The 11,532-nt window shown below is 42.9% G+C and overlaps 1 protein-coding gene across 2 annotated transcripts in view; it reads left to right on the forward strand.

Moving 5' to 3' along the window:
- PEAK1 (pseudopodium enriched atypical kinase 1) overlaps positions 1-10,880 on the forward strand; it is a 96,064-nt gene extending 85,184 nt beyond the window's left edge. For both annotated transcript variants that reach the window (XM_077264086.1, XM_077264085.1), the window contains exons 3-5: positions 931-1,136; positions 6,948-7,417; positions 8,805-10,880. In XM_077264086.1, the coding sequence (XP_077120201.1) occupies positions 931-1,136; positions 6,948-7,417; positions 8,805-9,980 (1,852 nt within the window). In that variant the 3' untranslated portion in view covers positions 9,981-10,880. The remainder of the gene's footprint in view (positions 1-930; positions 1,137-6,947; positions 7,418-8,804) is intronic.
- The last annotated feature ends 652 nt before the right edge of the window (positions 10,881-11,532 follow it).

An 11,532-nucleotide genomic window follows, 5' to 3' on the forward strand; every position in this document is an offset into this window, starting at 1 on the left:
TATGCCATGTGAACGAAGTCTTACCATAACTACCGCTTTTACTTCAAATTAAAATAAAAGTTCTACATTTGCAAAATAAAAAGTGGAATGAACACAAAACCATATGAAATAAAAGAACGGTGGATACTACAAATTCCCAGCCATCGGTGGTGTATATTTCTCTGGTGCTATAATGTTCTCCGGTATGGTTTTGGTCTTTGTGTATAGGTGTATATCGTTCTGTCCCAAGCTTAGCACTACTCACCACTGTGTCTGCCGTTAGCAGTGAGTGCTGACGTCTGAGCTTTTTAGCAGCGTACTTGTCCCTATGTGCACACTTATCGCACTTCCTATTATTTTCCGTCTCCTTCCTCTCCCCTGTCATTGCTCCGTGTAGTTTCACAGTCTATGTCCTGCACTTTCACTGCTAGGATCTCGGCTCATTTATCTAATTTACTTGTTTTTATTCCTTTTAAGAAAATCTATATTTTTATTGTTTTGTCACCAGTGTTTTGTCGCTCATCTGCTTCCATGTGCAGGTATGATTGGAATGGGTGGGTTATTATTTTTTTTATTACAGTTTTTGTAACGGAGCTAGACTTTCTCAGAGTTGGGCGGGGGAGCTGTGGTGTCAGTGCTGAGCTGTCGTAGGGGAGGGTTTCTGGTGACACTCCCTTCCAGGTAAACACACAGGTTAGGTCAGATCACCGGGCAGTCTGGTCACGTCTTCCGCTCAATGAAGCACACTTCTTTCTGTTAGAGAATGGGGAACTGTGTCAGTAGCAGAAAATGGTGAGCCTCTCCCTGTTTGTCACCTGGTTCTAGGACATATCTTGCTTCTGACCATATTTGTTACTTGCACTGGCAATTTATGTATATGATTGATTGATTTCTTTTATGCCTGTACGGTGATTATACTGCTAACTATATTTCATGTATCTCTCAATGTAGCACTCCTGACAATATGCCTATACAAGACTCTACTTCGCTTGGCCCTGCGGTGTCCTCAAGTCCTGAAGAACAGAATCGGGCAGATAGCTCGCCACCACCTGCCGTTGCTGAGGTTCAGATACGTGAGGACCATGCTCCTGTCTCTGGCGCTGCTTCCGACTGCTCATCAGACTGTAGTCCGGGGGGAGCCACCTACCTCAACTTAGGTGAGATCCACAGTTCGTGTCCAGTATTGGTTCTTCTGAGAGTTTGTCCTACAGCAAAGATGTTTTTGAAAAGCCCAACTCCCACAAAAAAACCATTTCGTCCCCCACTGTTGAACTTCCTCTGCCAGAAATGCTAACTAGACTGCAGAGATTTCACATCAATACTGCTGTATACATCTGCATTGTCCCGTTACTTTAGGTGGCAGTGGCATTGCGTTGATACTTGTGTAGTGTTGCATGACAACATTTCATACGGTCACTACGCAAACATCATCATTGTGGCCTAGTTGACAGACCGAATGTCGGGACACAGAGAGCGGGGAACAGAAGAATTGACATATGCAGTCCTATAATGAACCCTGTTCACGTTTCTGTTTGGCTAACTACAATACTTGCTAGAAGGAAAAATGATCATAGAACGGAGTCCATAGTTCTGAGAAGTTTTTGAATATATAAACGTAAATATGCCAATGCTGTAGAAAGACAAAAATCATACATTGATCTAATGCCACTAGGCAACAATTTACAAAACTGAACATGAGGTTCTTAGTTTACCATTCTTATCAGACTGTATGAAGCCCACTGCCACATCACAGCAAACCTCTCAGTGGGTCCCTAAAGACCTAATGTTCAGTTTTGTAAATTATTGCCTAGCGACATTAGATTAATAATAATAATAATAATAATAATTATAATTTTATTTATATAGCGCCAACATATTCCGCAGCGCTTTACAACTTATAGAGGGGACTTGTACAGACAATAGACATTACAGCATAACAGAAATCACAGTTCAAAACAGATACCAGGAGGAATGAGGGCCCTGCTCGCAAGCTTACAAACTATGAGGAAAAGGGGGAGACACGAGAGGTGGATGGTAACAATTGCTTTAGTTATTTGGACCAGCCATAGTGCAAGGCTCGGGTGTTCATGTAAAGCTGCATGAACCAGTTAACTGCCTAAGTATGTAGCAGTACAGACACAGAGTGCTATTAACTGCATAAAGTGTATGAGAACACGATGCAAGGAACCTGATTATGTTTTTTTTTTTCTAATAGGCCACACACACAGGGATAGTTAAGTTAATGCATTGAGGCGGTAGGCCAGTCTGAACAAATGAGTTTTTAAGGCATGCTTAAAACTGTGGGGATTGGGGATTAATCGTATTAACCTAGGTAGTGCATTCCAAAGAATCGGCGCAGCACGTGTAAAGTCTTGGAGATGGGAGTGGGAGGTTCTGATTATTGAGGATGCTAACCTGAGGTCATTAGTGGAGCGGAGGGCACGGGTAGGGTGGTAGACTGAGACCAGAGAGGAGATGTAGGGTGGTGCTGAGCCATGGAGTGCTTTGTGGATGAGGGTAGTAGTTTTGTACTGGATTCTGGAGTGGATGGGTAGCCAGTGTAATGACTGGCACAGGGTAGAGGCATCGGTGTAACGGTTGGTGAGGAATATGATCCTGGCAGCAGCATTCAGGACAGATTGGAGCGGGAGAGTTTGATAAGAGGGAGGCTGATTAGTAGAGAGTTACAATAGTCCAGACGAGAATGAATAAGTGAGACAGTAAGAGTTTTTGCTGAGTCGAAAGTAAGAAAAGGGCGAATTCTAGAAATGTTTTTGAGATGCAGATAAGAACGAGCCAGTGATCGGATGTGGGGGGTGAATGAAAGCTCGGAATCAAGGATGACCCCAAGACAGCGGGCATGTTGCTTTGGAGTAATGATGGAACCGCACACGGAGATGGCAATGTCAGGCAAAGGTAGGTTAGTAGAGGGAGAGAACACGAGGAGTTCAGTTTTTGACAGGTTCAGTTTCAGATAGAGGGAGGACATGATGTTAGAGACAGCGGTAAGACAATCACTAGTGTTTTCTAAAAAGGTCGACGTGATAACAGGAGCAGAAGTGTATAATTGGGTGTCGTCAGCATAGAGATGGTACTGGAAACCAAATCTACTGATTGTTTGTCCAATAGGGGCGGTATACAAAGAGAAGAGGAGGGGGCCTAGGACTGATCCTTGAGGAACCCCAACAGTAAGGGGAAGGGGAGAGGAGGAGGAACCAGCAAAACATACAGTGAAGGATCGGTCAGAGAGATAGGAGGAGAACCAAGAGAGAACGGTGTCCTTGAGGCCGATGGAGCGGCGCATAGTGAGGAGGAGCTGATGATCCACAGTATCGAATGCTGCAGAGAGATCCAAGAGAATTAGCATGGAGTAGTGACCATTAGATTTAGCTGTTAATATGTAATGTATGCTTTTTGGATATGGGGTAGCATTGGCCTATTGCATGGTCTGTCCCCACTACTTAGACCAGCACTCCTCCCATTATAGGCACAGGCATCATTTTTTAATTAGCAGGAGACTCCAAGAGGGGTTCCGCCTAGTTTTGCTTTCAATTCACAGTCTCAGAGTTTGTGGAAGGTGAGTTTTCTAGCCCATTCATTTGGTGTTGGTGCTGTGTGGTAGCCATTGTTGCTGTGGTGTTGTGCCGGTGAGATGGTGTGGACTGGAATAATGGGGACTCAGCTGAGAAATTGAGTTTTAATCTTATATGTTAATGAGTTCTGCCAGGCTCCAGTGTGTGTGCTGCCTGGGAGAAAACTCTGCCTCCGGTGTTATTTCGCGTACTCCTCCCCCCCCCTCCCCCCATGCACATCACAGTGATCTAATAAGGCTATGAAAAGTTAGGGACCGACCGAGAGATTTGCTGTGATGTGGTAGTGGGCTTCATTCAGAATGTTAAACTAAGAACCTCATGTTCAGTTTTGTACATTTTTGCCTAGCGGCATTAGATCAACGCATGATTTTTTGAATGTGTGGTCCATGTCTTTTTCTACAGCATTGGCATATTAAATATGACGCTGGACAGATTGTGCCAGACAGTCTGGATGGTCTTTTTTTTTTTTTCTTTTTTAAATCATTTTATATATTAAAAAAAAAAAAAAAAAACCTGATCATAATGCAACTGTGTCTGTTGAGTCCACAGCGCTGATTTCATGTCAACAGCAGTGCAGCCAATCGGTGAGCTTCGTGGCCTCATGCCATCAACTGAGGGCACATCCGCTAACCTCCGTTATTGGTTGCAATGCTTCTGACGTGGCGTCAACCGAGCAGGTAATAACAGGCACTGGTGAACGCTGTTCTGAACCCGGAGATGGTGAGTAAGGGGGGTTTTTTAAAACAAACTCCAGCTGAGGGGGCAATGGTTTTCTGAATCTGGAAAATCCCTTTAAGCTATGTACTTACGATGTGTATAAACAATATAGCACTACTGAAGCTCTCTGTATTAATTAGAACAGTAATATACGCATTATTTTTATTTACCTGTTCCATAACATCATACAGAGATTGTCATCCTATTAGTACCCAGTATAGTTTTTCCCCCTTCTAAAATACACATTTACTACACTGTGTGATATTAATCAATTTTTTGTATTTTTATTTTATTATTGCACATCAGTGCTCTCAGTCAATCTAAAATGTTAAAAAACCTGAAGTCTAAATACTTAAAGGGGATCTGTCACCCCCTGGGATGTATATAACCGGTTAATATTATGGGCATACAGGTAACAGAATGGCTAAAATTGTCTTACCTGTATGCCTCATAGCCGCGGTGTAGTTGAGAAATGGAGTTGTTTTTTTTTTATGTTAATGATTTCTTTCAGGCTTCGGTGCCTGGAAGAAATCTCTGCCTCCTGTATTCATGGTTATAACACCCCAATGCCCTGGCGCGTCACACTGCCCTGTGACATGCAGTTGTGGCACCACAATCCCGCGCCTATGTCCCGCACTCACACTATTATCCTTACCTTATCCACCCTTCTATGGGCAGTGTCTTCATCCTTCTTCTGCGCTGGTGCCGGCGGATGGAGACACTGCCCATAAGGATTACAATCAACTTTTTGGCCAGCACCAACAGTCTCCCAGACATAGTTCAGAGAGGTGTACTGTTTTCCTTCACTGCAAATCTCCCATTTTTATGAAGATTCGACAAGATCTCAGCAGGGTTTAAGTCAGGTGAGGAAGGGTAGGTCAGGCCGTGTAACTATTCTTTCATGTTTAACGTCTTTACTGGATAGCCAAGCAATGAAGTACTTTGATGCATGCGATGGAGAATTGTCCTGCATAAAAATCATGTTTTTTTTAAAGATGCATACTTCTTCCTCTACCACTGCTTGAAGAAAGTGTCTTCTAAAAACTGGTCAGATTTGGGAGTCTACTTTGAGTCTATTTTCAACCTGAAAAGGTCCAACTAGCTCATAGCTTTAATAATATCAGCCAATAACAATACCCCACCTCCTTCTTGCTGGCCTCTGAGTTGAAGTGGAGGTCTGTGCCAGTTACTGGTCCAGCCATGGGCCCATCCATCTGGTCCATCAAAAGTCACTCATCTCATCAGTCCATAAAACTTTTGAAAAAATTGCTTTCAGGTATTTCTTGGCTCTGTCTTGGCGTTTCAAATTCTGTGACTTTGATTGTTCAGTGGTGGTCAGGTTGCAGCCTTCCTTACTTTGACCATGTCTGAGTACTGAACACCCTGTACTTTTGGGCTCTCCAGGGAGTCTGCAGTTCTGGAATATTAAGGCATTGGAGGATAATGGGTTCCTGATCGCTTCACATTTGATTCTTCTCCAATTATTGGAAGTTAATGTCTTTTTTTTTTTTTTCCTTTTCTTTTTTTTTTTTTCGCAACAAGTTTTTTGGATGGTTCTGTGATCACCCCCAATATATTAGCAATTGCAAGAGAGCTGCATCCCTCTTACAGATTTTTCGCAATATTTTGTTTTTAGTCAGTAAAATCTTTTTTTTATCCATTTTCCATAAGGAAAACAAACTGCCTAATAATAATTCACACCTTGATAAAGGGCGTTGAGATCCTTAGGCCACCTTCTCCTTCATTACACAAATACACATTACTTAATCTGCTTCATCCAATAAGCATTCAAGTGTATACAGCTTGGAGCTGGAAAAGCGGGGACCAAGCCACACTGGAGACCAGTTGGACGGCCAGGTGCCCTGCAGCTTTTCCCCACCCACTGCCATGGAGTGACAGGTCTTTCTCTTTACACGCACTTAGAAAGAGACATGTCTGTCCAGGGCAGCGGGTGAGGAGGAGTCACCTGTGGCCGGCCTGTCTGACTCTCCAGTGTGGCTTAGTCCCTGGCAGTTCTTAAATTGTTTTTCTCTGAAACCTCATAGCATTTCAGAGTCCAACATACCTGGCTGAGATCATACATTCAGTGCCTGGTACATGCTGCCCATGGATTGGGCTGCATGTATCACCGGTCAGGTTCTCTTTTACCTGTTTCTGGGGAAAACATTTCTGACAACTCCCTGATATGTGCATTTCGTTATTCTGAACAGATGCAGCTTGAGGGCTACTAGCAAGAAGAATTTGCTGATTATATAGAGTAATCTAAACCCCAGGCATCAGTTTTCGACTTAGCATTATTCACAATGTTAATGTATACAGTAGACTAAAATTAACACATATTTTCATGCCAATCATTACAGGGAGGAGCTTTAACACTTTATCCTTTAATTTGGAGGACAAGTGGGTCCATAATCGCCCAATGGCCTTTTCTCATTTCCCCAAAATTACTTATTTCAGCTAGTGATTATCCCTGTGCATTTTACGAGCATTACTTTTTTGCCTGGATATTGTGATACCATGTAAAGACTTTCAAAGAACTTTGCAATCTTAAAAAATATATCATCTAGCTGGCAATCTCAGGGAAGAAAACTAGTTTAGATAAATTGTCTCAACAGTTTATTCTAAGATCCAAATTTAGTAATTGGTCTGTATCCACAGGTCAGTCACGGGCAAATATGATCCCATATAAACAGCCTCGTCAGACCCATGGAGGAAGCCCACCGAATGAGCCAGAACCACATCCAACCCCTCCTCCTCTTCCAAAGAAGAATCAGGCACCCCGACAGTCCACACCAGATAAAGCACTTGGGACATCACTGAGCCTAGCTAACCCTACTTATGACACAGATCGCAGCTGGGAGACTGGTGGCAATGAGTCAGGAGACTCCATGGAACGACCCAAAGTTAGTGGAGGGAAGATTGCTGAATTACAGGTTGAAGCCCTGCGCCGCTTCTACGCTCGTTGTGAGGACCTTTTCATGGCTGGACAAAGAGAGCCAATAAGCTTTGGATTGGAAAGTTGGCCAGACTTCAGGCTAACAAGCCCTACACCATGTTGCCAAGCTGGAGATGCAGTATATTACCGAGCATCATACGCACGAGACCCTGGAAATCTCTATGCTGTGAAGGTAATTATTTAGAATTTTTACATTGTTTGCAGATGCTAACCAATTTTTTCTGATATATATTGTGACATTCAACAAGAAGAGTAGTTCATGGAATGGCCAACTTGGAGACTCCAATTGCATATGGATGAAAAATCAACATTTTTGCATATTCTTATCTGAATGGAATCTCATCTTATCTCAGTGGAAATGAGAGTGCATAGGTAAATCCTCTGCAGTCTTGTTTTTAAATCTTTTTGTTTTTTCTGCTTCCCTGTTTGCCAGGGGGTGTTGCGATCCCGGTGTGGACTGTGCATTCTGTCATGCCACTGGTCTGAACTGTGCTCTTTCCCCTTCAGAAAACAGATGGTTTGCTTCTGCCGCATTGGATCAGTGCAGAGTTAGTGATCTGGCGAGCTTCAGAGCTGCGCTTGCAATCTGTATAGCAAACAACTTGAATGTGCGTCCTCCTTATCTAGGAAACTGGCCACCTCCGATCAATTACAGAAGCCTGTTCTTCATTTTAGTACATCTCACAGGATAAGTTGCCAGATCTTAGACCTGATGAGGATGGTGTACTTACTGAGTCAGAAAGCTGTATAGTCCTTTTTCATACTTTTAAAATGTACAGATAATGAGTCCAGCTAGACCAAAGTCTGTAGGAACCAGAACTCTTAATGGTTTGTAGGGGATCTCACTGCAAAATGCAAATAAACTTATATAATTTATACAATGTGATTTTCTGGTTTTTTTTTATATATATTCTATCTCTCAATGTTAAAATGAACCTACCCTTAAAATTATAGACTTTGTCAGTGGGCAAACTTACAAAATCAGCAAGGGATCAAATACTTATTTCCCCCACTGTAATGTCAGGCAAGCCCTGGGAGCCCTCCGCACCGGCATCGCTGTACTGGAAGTGTGTACAGGCTGTTTGCAATTTACATTAGGGAATATAGTAAGTGTGAAGGAATTGTCCAAGTAGTGGACAACCCTTTTAAATATCCCAATTATACAGCTTTTCTGAAGTGTATGTTTAAAGTAAGTACACCAGTCTCCTCACATCTTGGTCATCCAGCTAATAATGTATGAAGCTTGTATTGTGAAATCTGGTGACAGATCCATTTTAAAGGAGCCTCTTCAACTCCATACAATTACAATTACACTTAAAGGAGCATCAATAGTTACATTGAAAAGTAATTTTACTCGTCAAATTTTTGACCCCCATATGGAGCTCTTGGAAACTAGAGGTGCAGGGCTTTGTTGTGTGTATTTTGTCAACAGAAATACAGAGTGCAGAAAAGATTTTTTTTCTTGCATTTTAATAGTGTACCTTGTCCAGTTGTATTATGCTTCTTCTATGAACCATTTCTCTTTTCATTTAACATAGTCCTTTTTTGTTTTTTTGCAGATTTGCCGCAGCAAATCCAAGCAAGCCCAGAGGGAATATTATCACTGCCTGGCCATACGACAGGGCCTTACTGAACAATTCAATATCCAGCAGGATTGTGGGCAATTTTTGGCTGAGGTACCTGCACGTTTACTACCCTGGGAGGATCCTACTGTATCTGAGGAAGAGGAGGAGGAAGAAGAGCAAGGTGAAAGTGTCGAGGTCTCCAAAAGAGTTAAAGCGACCTCAAACAAAAATCAAAAGCAAAGTTCTCCTAATAACCAAGGCTCATTGGGCAAACGGAGAAGTAGAGTGGTAGTAATTACACGAGAACCCCCCAGACAGACACTTGCAGATTTTGTGCGGGAGGGTGAAATTCGGCATCGGAGAGAGCCCGAGTTATATGAACGGCAAGTTTGTCTTCTACTGCTTCAACTCTGTGGAGCTCTGGAGCATTTGAAGGCGCAAGGTATTACCCACTGTGATCTTCGTCTAGACAACCTTTTGCTTGCCAGCTGCCGTCCTGGAGAGTCAGGATGTAGTTGTTGCCATATGTCTGCCGCTGAGCAGCCAAATGAGAACGCCAAGGAAACTGGTCCTTCGGAACAGAGAGTATTCCCAACTTGTGCTGGTCGATTGCTTCTCACCAACTTTAGCCAGGCTAAATTGAAGAGTCAAACTGTTTGGCGTCCGCAGGGATTAGGTGATCCTTCACGTATGGCTCCTGAGATTGTTGGAGCAACGCAATACCGAAGGAGTGATGAGTTTCAGACAGGGATCCTCATCTATGAAATGTTGCACTTACCCAATCCTTTTCTTGATGGGGGTTTGAAGGAAAGAGAATATGGTCCCTGTGACTTACCAGCTGTGCCGCGCCGCTCTCCATATTCACGTGGTTTGGGACGACTAGCAGGGCTTCTTTTGCAACATAGCCCTTCAGATCGACTACAGGTGGGACAAGCCAAGTCTGCCCTACGCTGCTTGATTTGGGGCCCGCGAGAAGAAGTTCTACAAGGATCAGGAACTCTGCATAATTGGCTGGAGGTAAAGAGGACATTGCTTTTAATAAGGCTAGCGGAGAGAGCTCTGGAAAAAGAGGGTGGAGTGACTCTGGAGGACTGGCTGTGCTGTCAGTACTTGGCATTTGGCACAGCCCAGGGACTGGCACAGACTCTACGGCTACTGGAACAAAACTGAATGACATAATCGTTCTCTAACTTTTCTCAACATGGTCTGTGTGCAATAGATGGGAATACCCCAGAAGGCTCCGTTTAAGAAGCTTAAACATCCAGTATTATACCACTCCTTCTTGCACAGTCAGGCAGATACCTAAGCAGACATTACACTCACATGTGGATTCTCACATACAGGGACTTGCATGCCTCAAAAACAGTGGGCTTCGTATAGGTATTGTAAAAAGCGTATTTACAGGCAAGTATATTTCATTTTATTAACAAGTTATACAACGCCACCCCCTTTTCATACAACCATTTTTATACTCAGCAGACATGGTTACAAGCCAAAATGACACACCATGAAAGTATTGATACGTACTCGCTTAACACAGGTGCAGACGTGTCCACATACCGGTAAGGAACAATACCCAAGATGTAGCCATGGCACACACACACACACACGGCACTGCTTACACCTAATACATATGCACACAATCTGCCAGACTGTGGGGGGAGAGATTACCAGAACTAGTATTAATATAAAATGTTTTATTCTTAATGCTTTTAATACCATAAATTCATATTTATATTTATATGCAACTACACAGTCAGTATACATTAAGAACCACACCCATAGTGTTAAATCCATATATAGACCTATATTCAGTATACACGATGTGAAGATAGAAGTGTCCTTGATGCTTCACGTTCCTGATCTTATGGGGAGTAGGCGGCAGGTTTGCCCCACTGCCTGGTAATTCCTCTGTTATAGGAGGCGAGGGGAGCAGAGGTGGTCATCTAGTACAGGTGTCCCATGCTCCGATGCCTCCTTTACTTTTTGTTGTGGTACTTTTTATTTCCATCTTTACTGCTGATGTTCCTACTGTTGCTGTGTTAATAAATCTGTTTTACGGCACTGGTATTGATGTGTGCACTCTTTTTGTGTGTTTTTTTAGTTAGCTAAATGTTAATTTGATTATTACAGAGAGTAGAAACAGGTGCTCTACTGAAATGCAGGGAAACTTGGACGTTTTAATTAACTGACCAGATTACTAGTTCCCCAAAATTCTGACCTACAACCTCAACATTACAACATTAAAGAAGCACTCCTCCCATCAAAGTTTTTATCTTCTTAATATATTGCAGTCATCATGTTATAAAGCACTGTGTACTTAATTGCTCATTTTGATTTCTACCCAGTTCATTCTTCTGTTTTCTCTGCTCTATGTAGAAACATGAAGTATTTTGTCCCTACAAAAATCATCCTCCCCCTGCCAGGGACTATTGCAGTGACTTATGATGCATACAGGACATATGTACTGTCATGATCCAGGTCGAGGTTTGCTTCTTGCTTTTCTTTCCCTGGCCTGGTTATGGCTACCCGTATCTGTGCCTGTCTTGTTCCCTATCCCTGACTTAGTGTGTGTTTGGTGGTTCCCTACAGTGTATGACTCGGCTTGAATTCTGAACCCTGCCTCCTGCTTTCCTTCTGTTACTACGTTTCCCGTCTGACTTTGACTCTTTAGCTCGTACCCCAACTATGTCTTCTGTCTAACGTTTTGGATCCCGCGCTC

This window comes from Ranitomeya variabilis, chromosome 5 (genome assembly GCF_051348905.1).
Source record: "Ranitomeya variabilis isolate aRanVar5 chromosome 5, aRanVar5.hap1, whole genome shotgun sequence".
Lineage (NCBI taxonomy): Eukaryota > Metazoa > Chordata > Amphibia > Anura > Dendrobatidae > Ranitomeya > Ranitomeya variabilis.